General features: G+C 35.2%; 1 protein-coding gene across 5 annotated transcripts in view; it reads left to right on the top strand.

The window, feature by feature from the left end:
- The window catches only part of Sugct (succinyl-CoA:glutarate-CoA transferase), a 738,758-nt gene that overhangs the window by 28,573 nt on the left and 692,214 nt on the right, over positions 1–17,971 (top strand). For all 5 annotated transcript variants that reach the window (XM_063233933.1, XM_063233931.1, XM_063233934.1 and 2 more), the window contains exons 4-6: positions 4,677–4,762; positions 5,272–5,322; positions 12,097–12,217. In XM_063233933.1, coding sequence (XP_063090003.1) covers positions 4,677–4,762; positions 5,272–5,322; positions 12,097–12,217 — 258 coding nt within the window. The remainder of the gene's footprint in view (positions 1–4,676; positions 4,763–5,271; positions 5,323–12,096; positions 12,218–17,971) is intronic.

Here is a 17,971-nt window from a genome sequence, read left to right as displayed (position 1 = left end):
ACAAAAGAAGGAGAGAAAGGAAAAGAATAGAAATCCTTCAAAAAGTATCCAAATACCACAAGCTAGGTTATTCTTTTCTATTTCTAATACAGGGACATTTTCTTATTTGTAGTTCTTTTTTTCATTTGTAGTGGTGAGGATTGAACCCAGGGGCTTCACAGGCAAGAGAAATAAATACTCTGCCCTGTGCTACATCCATAGCTCCCCTCTCCCATTTTACAATTTTAAAGATTTTGATGGGGGAAAATAAGTTTAGGTTGATTCTTTGTTTTTATATTTTTCATCCAGCCTCTTTCTAGTTCTTTTTGCCTCATTTGTCCAACAAATAAGTATGTTCTGCATACACAGTTCTCGCTTTTATTTGTTGTCTTCCTAGGATTTTGGTGGTTCGTCATGGTATTTATAAGGCTTCTTAGAAAAGTGTAAGAGGCTAGGGATTTAGCTCAGCGGCATAAGAACCTGCGTTGCAAGTAGGCAGTCGTAAGTTCGATCCCTGGTACCAATAAAAATGAGAAAGACAAAAAAAAAAAAAAAAAAAAAGAAAAGTGTCACTGTTATATGTCCTTTCTCTTCAAGCCTGTAAAAGGAATAATGTCTATTCTTTACTATGTCTTGTACATTAGCATGTAAATAATGTCTTAGTTACTTTTCTTTTGTTGCTGAGACAAAATACCCAGCACCCAAAATTAAAGGGGACAGGTTTATTTAGCTCACAGTTTGTGGAGGTTTCAATCCATAATCAGACAGTTCCAAGTCAGGGAGGCAAGGCAGAGGGGCAAAAGTTCATGGTAGCAAAAGACAGCAAATGCCACAGTTAAGAAGAGAGGAGCAAGTTTTTTCCATCCCTTATTCTATATGCAGGCTACCTGCCCAAGTACAAGTGTTATTACTTGCCACTCTCAAATCCAGCAGTAGCCAGTGAACCAGTCACAAACTCTAGTTTCAGTTGTCCCTGAAAATTTTGCCCCCATGACTGCATGAGACTTTGTGCAGACATCCAAATAATAACTTTCCATCCCTGGTCTTCCAAAGATTCACGCATATCCCTTTATGCAAAAGTCACTAGTCTGTCTCTAAGAGTTGCCAAGTTCCTGACAGTTTCAGCATTGGTGAGAAGTCTGAGTCCCACATCTCTGAGATTTAAGGCAAACTTTTAGCTGTGAGCCCCTGTACAAATGAAAAGATAGGTGAATACTTCCAACATTGAAAGATGCAAGATAGACATTTCCATTCCAAAGGTTACAAATAGGGATAAAAAGGAGTGAGACACAAACAAGCCCAAAATCTAACAAGAAAAGCATTAAGGCTTGTAGTTGCATGTGCAGCATCCAAGGTAATCTGTGGCAAGATGTGAACTCCAAAAGGTTTGGGTGGCTTTTGCACCTATAGCATGTCCAGTGATTATAGCTCCCATGATTTCTTTCTTCAGCCTACTTCCTTGAAGTTTTTTCTCAGACAATCCATGTTCTTGGACTTTCCAAACTGCTGGGGTCTCCAATATACTTTTGCAACTTTATGCATTGCCCTCTCAGGCCTCTGTGTGGCCTCCCAGACCTTTTCAAATCTAGTTGGAAGCCTTCATGACCCCATAATTCTTGCATTTTTCTATGTGTTTAAAATCAGCACTGTGTGGATTATGCTAAGGTCTGCTGTCAGGTGGAACAGTAGCCAGGCTTCCTTCTCTCTTGATTGTAGGGGCTGAGTACCTGGATTACTAGGTGCTCTGAATCCAATTCTGAGGAGCAAATTCTCTATGCTGCTGCCATTCTAGAACATGGTTCAGCAACTATTATTCTGGAATATGGTGTTCTGGGATATATTCTCAAAGCAAAGACTTTCACTTTTGCAATTTTGAGGCTGCAAAGGATGGAGTCTTGCTGCTTGTTAGGTTTTCAGATCATCTTTTGTATTTCTCTGTCTCTTGGCAATCTGGATTCCTCTTCTCTATCTTTATAGTCTATAGCTTAACTGGAACTTCCTTTCTGGCCAAATTTAAAACATTTCAAATCATTCTGTTGGGTTAAGTCCCCTAACAGTATGTAATCCACTGCCTCAACTTTAAACTGACTTGAAATTTCTTGTACAAGGTCAATCTACTGTCCTTAATCTGAGTCTCAGGCAAAGTATCTGGTTATGAGCAAAATGTAGACAAATTTTTTGCCAGACCATAACACATATCATCTGGAGTCCAACAGCTAATGCATTCTTTCTTCTTGGCAGAAAACTCTAAGCCTGTGTCTTTACCAGAAGGATTTCTATAAGCCTTCTGGGCTTCTTAACTCTGACCAAAATCTCCCACACAGAACAGCCTAAGGCATTCCAGCTCTATGTTTTCAGTCAGCATCTTCCAACCTTTTCAAACTCTTCCCACAAGCCATTCCCAACATCTCCTAAACCACATGGTTTGGTACAGTCACAGCAATGACCCCACTCCTGGTACCAAATTCTGTTTTAGTTACTTTTCTCCCATTGCTGAGACAAAATATCCAGCATGCAACAGTAAGGGGGAAAAGTTTATTTAGCTCACAGTTTGTGGAGGTTTTAATTTGTAATCAGCTTTCTCCAAGGGGGGGTGGTGTGGAAGAAAGGCAACACTTCATGGCAGAAGAAGGCACCAAAAGCAACAGCCAAAGAGTGGGGACAAGGGCTCTTCCCATCTCTTATATTGTATGCAGATACCTGCTTTAGTATGAGTGTAACACTCATACCCTCAATCCCCAGCACTATACAGTGAATCAGTCACAAACACTAGTTTCAGTTGACTCAGAAAACCTTACTCTTCATGAGTATATAAGACTTTGGGTAGACATCCAGATCTCCCAAATCACTTATTATAGAGGTTTCAAGAATAATACTAAGTTACTTTTTACTCCTCTTTGAGACAAAATACCTGACTCCCAAAGTTAAGAAAGAAAAGGTTTATTTCTTACAGTTCTTGAAGGTTTCAGTCCTTGCCTTTAGCAAGGCACAAACCACCAAGAGAAACATACACACTTCTCCTGCCATTACATCATATCCTGGTTCCACCCCTGGGCGGGTGAAACACTCACACCACCAATCCAAGTGCTAGACAACAAACCAATCACAAATGCTGGATTTGGCCTCATCCATAATTGCATGAGGCTTGGGGGCCACTGACATAAATCATGACAAATACTACCAGTAATTATTATTATGTATGTTTCAAAATCATATGTTTTGGATCTAAAACAGAATTCTCTGAATAGTCTAGCACTGAATAGTGTATATATATCTGTAAGACTCACAAGAGACTAATTTATAGTTACATCAACTTATTACTTTACCTTAAGTGGTAAAGTCTGTAAAGATTTTTAAAATTAAGTTTATTAGTACATTTTAAGCATACATACTGATCATATTCATCATAGGGAATTTGTACTGTATATGATATTTCTTGGATATTTTTTCCCTTCCCTTCCCCTTCCTTTAATCTGCTTCCTTTCCTTATTCACACATACTTTGTTTTTATTTTTCCTTTTCTTCTCTCTTTCTTCCTTTCCCACTCCTGCTCCCTAGTCGTCTTCTTATTTGAATATTTTGTTCCCATTTCACAATATCTGTTATACATTTTGGTCTTGACACTTTTGGTTTCTCACGTCAGAGAAACAATGTGATATTTCCATATGTGTTCAGTTTATTTCACGTAAGAGTACGATCTGAAGGTACATTATTTACCCAGAAATGTCTCAAGTTGATCCTCGTTTATGGTTGAGTAGTACTCCATTATATAAAAACTCCACATCTCCTTTACCCATTCATCAGTTGATTGGGCTGCTTCCAAGATTTAGCTATTACAAACTGTGCTGCTATAAACTATGATAGTGGCAGGCACACAGGGATGCGTTTGTCTGATTTTTTTGGTAGATAGTGGCTGCCTGAAGAAAGCAACGGTCTCCAATGGTGGCCTGTGAGTGCATAGATTTTACCTAGTTGTTTCCTTGCCCACACTGGCTGCCCATGGGAAGAAGCCTTCCGATCAAAATACCCTATTTTTGATGGTTTTACACTATCTCTTTGAAACAAAACCTAGAAGTCTAAAATTTTATTCTAAAGGAGTATTTTAAATTATTGTCATTTGCTATTTAGTAACTTCTTTTACCGTTTCTGATTGTTACAGAAATATTTTATAGGTTTATTTATCACTTTTTAAAACATACACCCAAATACTACTTTATGATAAAGACTCACATATTTCTTCTGATTTAAATTATATTCACTAAGATTGTTTTGTAGACTCCACATAGTCTTTGAACATTGAATACCATGGAACCATGAAAGAATTGACCAAAAAAAAAAAAAAAAAAAAAAAGAGCTGACTTGCTTTCCAAAAACAAAAGTAATTTTCCCTCCTGAAGTTTGCTGTTTCTCCTCTAAAGTTTGCTATTTGTTAAATATAAAAGCTGTTGATAGGATATTTCCTTCTGTATTTTGATTTTCAACAATGATACTGAAAGTGGATACAGAAAGATCTAATGGATAACACAAAAAGGTAAAAAGCTTGGCAGTTCCAAGGAGCTCCTATAGGCCCACCCATGAGCAGAGTTGAGGCTTCCACAGGGGTGATCTGATCTTGTTCAGGCACCTGTGCAACAGGATTTGAAATGATTCATGGTGTTTTGGAGCTAAAGTGTAATAAAACACATTGTTATTTTCAGGAGTTGGTGATGACACACGAAGTTGGGGGCCACCTTTTGTGGGCACAGAAAGTACATACTTTCTCAGTGTTAACCGAAATAAGAAAGTAAGGCTATCATCTTTCGTTGTTGCTTTATTTGTGTAATTCTCTTGTAATAACAAAGCATTTGATATCATCATGGCCTTTTGTAGCTATAATCAATACTTCAAATGTGATGAAATTTTATTCATTTCCCAGATATTAAATAGAAACAGTAAAGTTTTTTTTAACTAATCTTCCTTTTCTACTAAGTAATTTAAAACATTTCATGAGAATTTATAATAGAAATTTTATAAAAGAGAAATCATTTGATTCTTTACATTTGTCATTAAAGGATTCTAAGTGCCTAATACTTGGTGTTATTGTTGTAAATTGGTGTTATTGTTACTATAGTTTTAGATATTATCCTAACACATCCTAATTATAAATAAAATCAGTAAAAACATTTAAGTATTTCTTTATGGGGAAAATTAATTTTCTATAAGATGTGAATCTATATGAATGGCTTTCTTGTTGAACTGTCAGTAATAAATGCCTTTATAATAATATTTTACTGTATATATTTTGATTTTTAGAGTATAGCTGTTAATATCAAGGATCCAAAAGGGATGAAAATCATCAAAGAGGTACAGTATTCTCTGGCGAAGTCAACTTACATCCTAGGTTATAATTTGGGTAAAAATGTTTTAAAACTTTATTTCATTGACAATCTGTACTTTGCTGTAAATGGTATTTAAGAATATAAGTTGACACTTTTCATAAGCATAATGTACTTTATTACTGCTTGTGTATTGTGTACAATTATAGTCCTTGCTACCACTAATTGTGTGCCTTTTGAATCAGATCTTGTGCTTGGGCACTTTACTTACATTGACTTCTCTAAGCCTCAGAATTTGCCTTGTAAATGAAGTATTTAGAATCCTTAATTTCATGAAAGTAATTTGAATCTTGTACGGTCTAAGTGATGCCCCAAAAGTCTAGCATACTAACTAATGTTAAATTAAATTAAATTTAGCCTAAATCTATCTCTCTGTATAGCACACTGCAATCTAATTTAGTACATAAGCCAAATATGAACTAATTTGAGTATATTCTTGTGACAAACAGTGATGTTTCAGTCCATCATAGCAGCTAAGTGATCAGATCATGTCCCTGTAGACAAATGTCAAACTCTAACTAATCAAGCTAATTACAGATGTTACTTATTTTGTTGTTGTTTAGAAACTTGTTGCCAATCTTGTTTGATCAAGATCTCTTAATCTTTCCTGATTCTGAGAATTTCCCAATACACAAATCATACTTTCCTCAAATAAACTGTGCTACATTTAGTTTATCTAAATTTTAAAGCTGATATTTGAATCCCAGGTCACACCACTAGAGAGCTCAAGCTGTCTTTGAATGTTTATCCAGGTGTCTTGACCTGGTACCATGTTTTTCTTTGAGGGACATGAAGTTTAAATCCTGTTCCTGTATTTGTTAGCTGTGTAACTTCAGGAAGATTACTTAGCTTTTTAGTACCTCAGTAAACTGTGGATGATATCAGTACGTTTTTTTCCCTAGGTTTGTTGATAAAAATTGCTTTAATATAAAATGTGTTGAAGGATGCCTGCCACGGATCACCACTGATTAAGTATTTTTTTATTATCATTATGCATATGAAGTTGGTTTCATCATATGAGATAAAATTTGTTACCCAGGTTAAATGTTATAATCCCCTATAGTGGACAGATACTTATTTGATTAAAGAACCAACTCTGAAATTTAAAATTTTTGATTTTTTAGTTAAGCATCAACATGAGCTTTGTTGGCTTTCTAATGCTTTCTTATCTATCTAGATGATTGAAAGTTAATTTCTTTTAATTTTTAAGGTCAGAATTAATGGCCAACTTCTCTAGTTCTTCAGGATTAATCCAACCAATTTAGAATGTTTGAGTTTTAGTTCCAAAGCTTGAAAACTGTACTGGTTGTGCTTTATCTTTTCTTTAGCATTATTTAGGGTTGTCTTTGTCTTTTATTCCCCGAGGTGATACTTGTTTTATTTTTCTAAACCATTCTCCAGTGTGGTTGACCTCTCCAGTTTTCTATCATAGCTATCCTCACCATCTTCAGTCTTATACCCTTTTAAAAAATATTATCTTCAGTTATTATCATAATCATTATAATTATTGTCTAGAATATTGTTCTTTTCTCTCTCTTTTTTCTTTTCTCAATACTTCTCTTTCTATTCTGTTTCCTCCTTAGTGCACCTTTTGTGTTCACACTCCTGCTTGTTTGCTTGTGTTTAAGAACATCCTGATATTTTATCCTGGGTAGTTAAGATTTCAGATATGATTGCACAATTACTCTATGTTTTCTGGAGGGTTTCTCAGTGGGGCAATGTTAGGTGGAATTCATGATTGTTACTAGTAAGACATCAGTGTGTATATGACTATTGTAGGCCTATGTGTGTAATTCTGCCAAAATGTATGATTTGCTGGTACTTTCCACTTTGTTGGGATCCTGCCAGCATCCCCTACCACATTTTGACAATTTGAAGTTTTACTATAGGCTTTATTTCTCCTTAAGTCTTTATTGATAACACAGAAGTGTATTTCAACTCATATTAAACTCGAACAAATTATTTGGGGATATTATTTGTGTATATGAATTTTAGCTAGTTATGTCATCCATAAGTTATGTATCTTACTGCCTAAAAGAAAAATTACCTTTTGTTTAGTTTTGCATTCTTTCTGGCATGGATTTTTCATTTGGTTTCAGGAGTAGCAAAGCCAACCTCTGCATTCAGAGCATAGTGACCATGATACTCAATATAAGGTGTCCAGTTTTCAGAAATGGTTCCTAAGTATTATGCAAAGTAATTAGCTGGATACATATGAAGTCCAAAAAGTGTGACTCCTTTGTCAACAGGGCAAATTAAAATTAGGCTTTAGTACAAGAAAAAAAAATCTGCTTAGAAAATCTATGTCAGTGCTTGATATTTTCATGGCAATATGATTTGATTGCTTTCAAGTATATCATCCTATATTTCTAATAATTCCGATGTTAATCGGAGGATAGTCACAATATCCCGATTATAGGTATACGTTATAGTGAGTGGAGCATGTAATACATGAGCATATAAAAATCATAAATTTTGTTTTCCTCCAACATTTTATATGAAAATTTAAAATATGCAGTAAAATTAAAAGAATAATGAACTTTATTCACCATGCAATTTTAGCATTTTGCTATATTTGCCTGTTTACATATGTGTGTATGTGTATAGGCTAAGTATGTGTGCATCTGAACTATTTAAAATTAAGTAGAAAATATTATCAAACTTTGCTCTTGAATTATTCAGAATACTCTTCCTATGAATAAGGACATAATATTTTAAAAACTTATTTTATAGATGACATGAAAGTAGAAGAGACTACTAGGGAATGGGAAGGGAGCTGGGGGAGGTGGAAGAAAAAAGTAGGAGAAGGGTATGGAAGAGAGGGTAGATATGACCGATGCATCAGCGTGACCTTTCTGACCTACAGAAAGGTCACAGTAGAACCTATAGATTCAAATATGACTTATGATTACTTGTAAATGAGGTTAAATTAGTATCTTTTTTGATGGTGGTGTTAGGGATAAAATGTGGGGCCTTGTGCATGCAAGGCAGGAGCTCTACCACTGAGCCATATCCTAGCCAGATTAGTATTGTTTTTTTTTTTTTTTTTGTCTTTTTCGTTTTTATCAGTACCAGGGATCGAACTCATGACTGCCTGCTTGCAAGGCAGGCGCTTATACTGCTGAGCTAAATCCCCAACCCCTAGTATCATTTCTTATCCTTACTTCTCATCTTGCTGATATAGTCCATTTCTAAATTATATCTAGAGAAAGGCTCATGATTAGCCTAACTTATTTTAGATCTTATTTCTGATTTATTTTAGATCTTATTTGCTGTGTAACAAGAAGGAAGACTTTCTCTTTCTAAAAGAAAGAGATGGGGGTCCATAATTCATACAAAATTGTACTTACTTTTATTCTGGGAACGATTTTAGAATAGACTAGTGGGTGATCTGTGAGCACATTAATAAAGAGAGGTGATCACTAGTAATTAAAAACAAATGTTTTCTTCTCTTACTTTAGTAGAACTTTTTAGTATTAAAGAAATGCAGTAAGTATTTAGTTTCCACCAAAGAAGTTGGTTGTATGCTACTTGTAGTCAGTGTGGGTAATGGTGGTGTCACAGCAGCTAGTGTCCTAATTTACACATGTATATTCATTCAGGGAGAATTTTCTGATGTCTTGAATCTTAGTACTATTCTGTTTAGAATTTTATGGATGACTTAAAGCTATAGGAAACACACATGATTTAGGAGTGATATCCTGGAAAAGAGAGACAAACAATATTGGGTGACAGATTCACTAAGCATCACTGTGTCATAAATGGTTAGTGTATATTTATTTACATAAAATAAATAGGGAAAAGTGATTTCTTTCATATTCTCTCATCTAGGGATATTTTAGCTATATATATACTACAAGAAGAAGTAATAATTCTTGGATAATCATAAACAAATAGTAAGCACCTTTTTGATGGAAATATGTAGCTTCCAAATTTGACTTTTCCACATTTTTCTTAAAACACTATATAAACAGATTATACAGTTCAGTCTGAGCACAGCTTTTCTTACTTTTGAAGGTTGCATTAGGGATAAATATTTGTTCATGGGTGTATTAGGGATAAATATTTGTTCATGGGTGTATTAATCAGCTTTCCATTACTATAACAAATATGTGATGTAATTAGCTTATGAAGAGAAAAGGTTTACTTTGGCTCATAGTTTTAGAAGGTTCAGTCTATGATCTATTGGATGTGTTGCTCTGGGTAAGGAGGCACATCATGGTGGGAGTACATGGTGAGAAAACTGCTTACCTCCTGCCTAGAAAGTAAAAGAAAGGGAGAAAAATGGACTGGGTTGTACTATCCCTTTTTGGGGCCTGCCTCCAATGACCTAAAGACCTCCTACTAGGCGCTGTCCTTTACAGGATCCACCACTTCCTGACAGTACCTGCCTCCCTGGGTACTGAGTCTTCCAATACGTAGATGTCTGAAGGATGCTTAAGATCCTACCTATAGCAACGGGCAAAAAGTAATATTTTCATATATCATGTCAAACTCTCTCTTATACCCTTATGTTCTTATTTACCCCCCACATATCAGAAAATACCATATGTATTATTTGTTATAATCCACTAATACTTATCCTCCAGTTCTACAAGCAGTGCTTGGTATATTTTAATAATAAATTGATGCTTGTCTATTGAGACTTGCTGTGGAGTGTATTGCATGGACCATTGACCATAGGAAAAGCAACCCAATTGCTAATTGGCTTTTGCAATTTGGAAGGATTTCTGTATTGCTTGAGATTTGAAGCTTTTCTGTCTTTGCTATTGTATGGATATGGTGTGAGTGTATCCCTGGTGGTTCATGTGTTGGAAGTCTGGTCCTCAGTGTGTGGACATGTTGGGAGTTGGTGGAACCTTTAAGAGGTCAGCCAAGTGGAAGCTGATTAGGTTATTAGGATGCAACCCTCAGAAGGCATTGTGATAGTTCTCGTGGATCCCAGCTGTTCTCATTGCAGTGTGTTGTTACAAAAGAGCAAACCTGACTTTCTGTCTGCTTTTCGGCTTCCTGATTCACTGTGTGATTCTTCTCACACATATTTCTGCCATTGTGATACTATCTGTTAGGACGTCTTCACCAGAGCACAGCCAATGCTGGTGTTATGCCCTTAAACCTCTAAAATCGTGAGGTATACAAACTTTTTAATGCAGTTCTAGGGCTCAAACCCAGGGCTTCACATATGCTATACAAACTCTCTACCACTGAGCCACAGTTTCAGTACTAAACCTCTTTTTTTCTATGCATTACTGAACCGCAGATGTTTTCTTATAGCAACAAGAAATGGACTGATACACTTTCTTCTTTCTTGTTTTTTTCCCTTTGGTGTGTGTGTGTGTGTGTGTGTGTGTGTGTGTGTGTGTGTGTGTGTGTTTGTGTGTGTGTTCTTGAGGATTGAAACCAGGGCCTTCTACTATTTCTTAATGTTTTTCATGCTTTCCTGAGAAGTGGTCACCAGGGGTTCTAGTGCCTGTATGTTAAGAGTGCTGGTGGATGACCATTTCTTTCCTTGATATGCTTCCTAAGAGCCACCCTGTGTCAATTTTGTTGTCAAATAATTCTATATATCTGTTCCACATGTAGTGACACAATAACAGACACTTGATTTATTTAGAAGTCGATAGCTAAAGCTCATATTAATTCAACCATTTCCATTTAGAGTGGAGGTTGGCAGACTGTGTAATCCAAGTCAGGCTTGATTTTGTACAGTCTATAGATTAGGATTGAGTTTTACATTTTTAAAGATTGTTAAAGAAAAACAAAGCAAAATATGTGACAGAGAATATATGTGGCATAAAGTATTGTTGAGAGTCTTAGTCTATTAGTTTGTATGCATGTGAATATTTCTAACTCCATGTCAATAGAAAATTATTTTGCAGGGAGTTGATATCAAATTTAGGGCCTGTGCATGCTAGGCAAGCATTCTGAGTCATGTCACTTGCCCTAAAAAATTATTGAATAGCGATTAGGCACTGAATCTATTAAAAATTTACCATGATGGATTTCTCTGGGTGACCTAGTATAATTTTTGTTATGACTTTAAAAAGTTTTAAAAGGTATGTTGTGACATTTAAGATTTTAAAAAAATGAAGATTAATAGTAATTCATTGTCCCCTAATTTCTATGGTGTTGTTCTGGCAATCAAGATCTGAGTCTTGTTTTTGTTAATTTCTAGTTCTGTGGGCATGATTTTGAGTTTGAAAAAAAAAACGCCAAATACCTCATTAGAAGTATTTAAAACTCTTTGGAAGGAACACACCCTAAAAGCATGAAGCATTTTCAGAATCACGGTTACATATGTTAAGTGCGTGTTGTAATGAGGAGTATCATAATAAGGACGGGGTGTAATGATGACACAGTGTAGATACTTTGTAAAGGTTTCAAAAGATGTTTTCCTATGTTTTATGTACTTACATTTTAATTTCATACATATCCCTTTGAGAACAGATTTGGCCAGGCATATAGCCTAAAAATTTCTCATATCCAGAGGAAGAAGAATCTATTGTACCATTTTTAATGTCAAATTAAGTAGCCAATGTTGTAATGGGAGTAATATACCAGGTAATTAGTCCAGGCTTTTATATTTATCTAAATCTACTTCATTTCTCCTGTAATTTTTCTTAACTGTCACAAAGTGTGAATCAATTGTGTTTACTGAAATTAAAATTCTGCCATGTGTGAAAGTTGTTGAAGGTTGTGAAGTCCCTTCAGAAGTCTGACTCATCTTTGCCTCTGCCTTCAGCTTGCAGTTGTTTGTGATGTATTTGTGGAAAACTATGTTCCTGGCAAACTGTCTGCCATGGGTCTGGGATATGAAGATATAGACAAGATCGCTCCTCATATCGTCTATTGCTCCATCACAGGTATTTCGATTCCATACCCAGCTAAGCGAGTAGGAATTCCAGGGCCTGCATTCTCTTGCTTCTGTAAGAAACCTTTTTCCAGTGTTAGCTTTCTTGATGTAATTGTCTTTTCCCTTTTTCTAAGCCATGTAGAGTGGAAAACATTAGATATTAGGGAATGTTAACCTATATGGACATGTTCATAAATGTTCATTGACTCCTGTATTTCTTCTTTGAATTGTCTATAATTATACTAGTGTTCTATATTGATGACTTACAAATATTTGCAAAATACCATTATTAATATGGATAAATTACAGGTGAAACATTAATTGACTTTAAGATAACATAGAAGTTCAATTTGTCTTCTTGATATATTTGCAAGTACCAAGCCAAGGAAAGGAAAAGAACGCTATAAAGTCTTCTGAGTGCTCACCCTTACCAGTGACTCTTGTGGGATGTATGAGTATGTGGCTGTGTTTTTAGGTTACTGGAGAAAAGTCATATGTTACTCAGTTTTACATGTTTTATAAGTAGTTACTGATTTATTAGGATGCAATACTCAAAGGTGACTTTTACTTAAAATAGAAAATCATATTAATAGTTTGTCAAGAAAAATCCATAATATTTTTAGTTTTTATTGATTCATCTTGCAAAGGTCTACTTCTGATCTATTGTCTGCCAGGCATTAGTTGGTTGCAGTAGTGAATAAAACACACCTGTTAACTCCAGGAGATTTGTTTTATAGGTTATAGTCATTGAGTCTAGAAGAGATAAGAATTAAAGATAAAAATAAAGTTGGGCAAATACGAATTATTTAATACTGGGAGTTGAGATACAGTTTCATTGTGAAGATAAAATCTGAGCAGAGATTTGAATGAAGTAAAAGAATGAGCCATACAGGTGCTGGCCAAGAGGATTTCAGAAGGATGAACACAGAGTGCAAAGAACCTGCATTAAGAATGCTCTGGGCATGTCTGAGGACCAGCAATGCCAGTGTGGCTGCAGCAGAATGAACAAAGTAACAGGGAGAAAATTAGGGAGATGTAGATTAGCAAGATCACACAAACCTGCGGGCTGCTTTTACTCTTAAGTAGGATTATAAGCTAATGAAGGATTTTGAACAGAAACATGATATGATCTGACATTTTTAAAAAAGGATCTCCATAGCCTTGTGTTGTGTTGAGATTGGACTATTGACTCTTCAGTGCAGAGGACAAAGGTGGAAACAGAAGCACAGTTATGAAGCTGTTGAAATTTTCCAGATTGGACATGGTGGCTCCTTGAGTTACAGCAGTATATATGCAGGCAGTTGGAGAGTGGTGAATTCTGAATGTTTTCCAAGTAAAGTACATAGGATTTGCAGATGGATTACAGATGAGCATCTGTGAAAGAATGGTTAAAGATGTTGCTTTGAGTTTTGCCCGGGCAATTAGAAGAACAGAATTACTATTTCCTGAGATGAGAAATACTAGAGAGGAGATTTTTGGAGTGTAAATATCAAGAGTCAGATTTTGGACTTGTCTTGCTTGAGTTGCCTATTCAAGTGGAGAAGTAGAAAAAAAGGATTGAAACCAAGAGTTAAGAGTTCATAGGAGCCTGGAAAATTAGGAGTAATTATGAAGCCTGGGTGAGGGCATTCAAGAGTGAGTACTGACAGAAAAGGAGATTTAATCAGGCCAAGTCCCATGCTCTGCAGTGACAGATGTTTGGGTGATAACTAAGATACAGAGAAGGAAATTGAAGAAGAATTGTCATTGAATTAGGATGAAAACCTAGAAGCCAAGTGCACAATTCCTTATTTTCAAAGACAGCATAATGTTAAAACCGTTAAGGGTGTATCCTCAAAGGCAAAAAGCATGCTTGTATTTTGTAAATTTTCTCTCACTTCCTAGCCATGGTACGTGTCTCCATTGCTGGGAACATGGTTTTCCTGCCACCTCTGTTTGCACTGTCATTTCCCTTTAGAGCTCAGTGTGGATGTCATTACTGCTCAAACCCAGAAGACTGGGTTGAGTGTTTTGGCTAGCAGAGCAGATGGGAGGGTTCAGCAAGAGTTTCTTGAATATTGATTCAAGACTGTGTAATCAGAACTTGACTAAAGAATTTTAAATAGCTGCCAATTTCTTGCATTCCACTTTTCATAGATAAAGATCAGCGGTAAAGTTTATGCTTGTATTTTCCAAAGAAACTGCTACAGGATATCACGCAGTGAGTGCAAACTTGGCCTAATTTGTTATTTCTTCCACAGCTTATCCATATCACTATATAATGATCGTTGCTTAAAGGTCGTAAAAGACCTTGTACTATGAAGCAAGTATTCAATTATTGTCATAGATCACTGTATCTTGGGTCTTTTCCCAAGGCAGGGAGATGAACTTGTACATTTACAAAGATTGAAAAAGGAACTAAGAAAAAAACCTTTACCTCTTATGTTTCAGTAACTTTATTTTATAATAGATACTTGAAAATCTTGCTTTGCTGCCAAAAGCTATAAAATATGTTGTTAAAATATTTATTAATCATAAAATAATAATGAAAATGTTCCTGTTCCTGTATATTCAGGCTAATTGAGATATTTGAATACTTTATTTTTTATGGTGTAATATTTTGTGATAGTTATCTTCATAAATTGAGGTGAAGGGCAATGTTTGCCTGACATTTTAGATAGGATGAAAATCTGTACTGGTCATTAACCTCTTTACTGGATAACATTTACAGACACATTCTCTACATGGAAGATAACTGTCTCTGATTCTTTTTAGATATACTGTTTTATAGATCTGAAAACGTAGCTTTATTTTTGCTTGTATAATCAGTATTTATACATGACAGGAGAGATTTTTTTAATTAGAATCCCAAATCCAACAGAAACACTGAGATCTAAAATATTCATATAGGTAAATTATTATTTTATGAAATACTCTATTATCATAATATGCTGTATACAAATATGAACATCTTATATGAAAAGAAGTATTTATTTCTCTTTCTTATGTTGATGGTCAATTGAGATTCAGCTCATATAGAATTGTTAGATTTGGCTCAAAATTGTGGGTTGGGAGCCCAGTTGGATCATATGGTTTTTAGCACCTCTCATTATTCTGTTATTCTTTCCATTCCCAAATCCTGACAGTCCTTAGAATGACAGCCATGCTATACAGTTCACTCTTAAGTAATTCCTGATAAGGAAACAGGTCCAGAAGTTTTAAGATACCTAAGGTCACATGGCTAAAATAACAGATGGGCTTTAACTCAGCCTTTTTGACTTAATATTAAATGTCTCAGTGCTTTTCATTGTTAGGCTTTTTGTTAAGTGCTGACATAGGTTCTGTGATTATAAGACAATGAACAGCTCTACTTGAAAATTATTTTTATCTTTCCCTTCATTTACTGTTAATCATATTTGCAGTTGTGGAAGTCATGAACACATTCATTAGTCAGGGAGACTAAATTTCAGCAGATCCTTTTGTAAGGAAAAGTCATTTATGAGTCATGAGTTTATATGGCTAGAAAGCAAAGTTCATCTCTTGTAGAAGTTTGGTGTTCTTGGTAACCAGTGTTTACTTTTTATTTTGTATTAAGACTGATTATATCTGTCTTAAGTTGCACGTGTCATGATTGGTATCCTAGACTTTCCTGATGTTTCTCAGTGATACTGTTATCTTGCAAGTGCTTTCCAAGCCCACATCGCCTGTTCTCACTCATCTGTCAGCCTTATTGCTAATGAATGTAATCCTAGAATGGCTGAGAGATTTACTTTCATGCCAATTTTGTGGTTGAAATCGCCTCAGTCTATGAAATCTGGTCTACAACACAAAAATGCTAAACTTGATCTCAAGGGAGGAAGGACCTGATTATTTTTTTAATTTCAGTCCTCTTCTCATTTCAGAGGAAGCTGAGTGTGCACATTAGAGGGCAGTGTTTAAGAAGCTGTTATTCACTAGGAATTACTTTTTGAGCAAAGTTTCCTGTGAACCACTAGATACAGAGACTCTTTGAAGGGGTATGTTCATATTGTTTAGGAAGGCTACTTTTTCCCCTTACATGACCCCATACATACCTTTCTATATATTTTAATTTTTTTAAATGGCAATTTTTGACCACATTTTTTAATTTTTAAAATGTTTATTGGTCTTTGTTTTCAGTACACAATGATTACATTCATTATAGGGATTGGTATACGTACGTAAAACATCTTTATTCTTTTTACTTTCTCCTTCCTCCCTCCTTCCATCTTTTGGTTCTTTTCACATTGCGAAAGATCTATCTCCCTGAGTACTTTAGAAGATGTAATGGTACTTCCGCTAACAATTTAATTTTCAGTTGTATTTTTTTCTTTTGTGTCTTCTGAGCATGTGCATAATTGTGAAAATTTAGCAGTAAGAATCCTCTCTACCATATTTAAAAACATTTGTTCTTTTTATTCTGTCATTGCTCTTTCTTTCTGGAAGGATAAACATTATATTATAGTACTGTTGATTAAGTTTGTGGTTGGAACATTTTGTATGTTCTTTAATAAAATTTCCTGGTTTTATTTAAGGAAAGGGGTTTGAAAAATGCTGTTTTGGTTTTTGCTAATTCCTCAATGACATTGGAATCTCTGACCTTGTATGCACAGAGTGCAGGATTCCTCTTGGGGGTAGAGCTTTGTGAGGGGCAGGACCCAATTCAGAGAGAATTTTTGATAGAGGTAAACCCACTCTTTAGATCTAAATAGAAAAATTCTGAGAATACTTATGAAACAAAATAATAGCATGTGTTAGTTAAAACAAACAGACAAGAATAGCAGAGACAGTTTGTACGAACATGGTATATAAATGTACCCTGTTAGACATTAAATCATTGTATAACAATAGTTATTCAGACAGTGTGGTTTTGGCAGAAGGAAACTGATATAGAACAATGTGCTAGAATAGGGAGCTTAAAATCAGACCGGTATATATATATATAGAAATAGTTTTGGGTTTGAACTATACTAATAGATAATTAAAAATGGAGTGTGAGAAAATAATGGTGGACTGAGTTTGTTATTACGAAGAAAAGTGAAGTTGAACTTCTAGTTTATTTTATACACTAAAACAGTATTTTAAATATATTTAAGCCCTAAATATAAAAAGTAGGACTTGACAAGTTTTAGAAAACATACAGGAAAATGTCTCCGTGCCCTTAAAGTTGGGACAGATTTTGTAGACAACACTGTAAAAGCACAAACTACAGCTGGGAATACAGCTCAGCGGCACAGTGCCTGCCTGGACAGCACAAGATTCTGAGTTTGAATCTTGGTACCAAAAACCAAACCAAAACAAAAAAGAGCACAAACTACAAAAGAAAATATCTATAAATTTTGCAGCTTACTGACATTAAAAACTTTCATGTATCAGAAGTACTATAAAAAGTAAGAAGATAAATAGCAGACCCTTGGCATAAAATGACAGAGGATTAATATCTAGAATATTAAAAATTCTTTTCAAGTCAAATAGGAAAAAAGAGTCAATTCGAAAGAAAAATAGGCAAGCTCCAGAAAACAAGCATTAACTAAATGTGTTATGTAGTCTCAGTAGTCTCTAGACAATGCAAATTAAAACAAAGACAATATTCTACTTCTCACCCATAAGATTGACAGATGTTTAAAAATCTGATAGCGCAAGTATGAGGAACTCTTGGCCAGTGCTGGTGGGACTCCGAATTGGTTCACCCATGCTGGCAGGCACTTGTGAAGTTGCACGTGAGTCTATCCTGTGACCTAAAATTTTATTTCTAGGTGTGTGTTTA

The sequence above is a fragment of the Cavia porcellus genome, unplaced genomic scaffold (genome assembly GCF_034190915.1).
Source record: "Cavia porcellus strain 051 isolate PalLab524CR breed Dunkin Hartley unplaced genomic scaffold, mCavPor4.1 scaffold_23, whole genome shotgun sequence".
NCBI classification, from domain to species: Eukaryota; Metazoa; Chordata; class Mammalia; order Rodentia; family Caviidae; genus Cavia; species Cavia porcellus.
The sequence above is the reverse complement of the archived record's forward strand: the minus strand, read 5'-3'. Positions and strand labels throughout refer to the sequence as shown.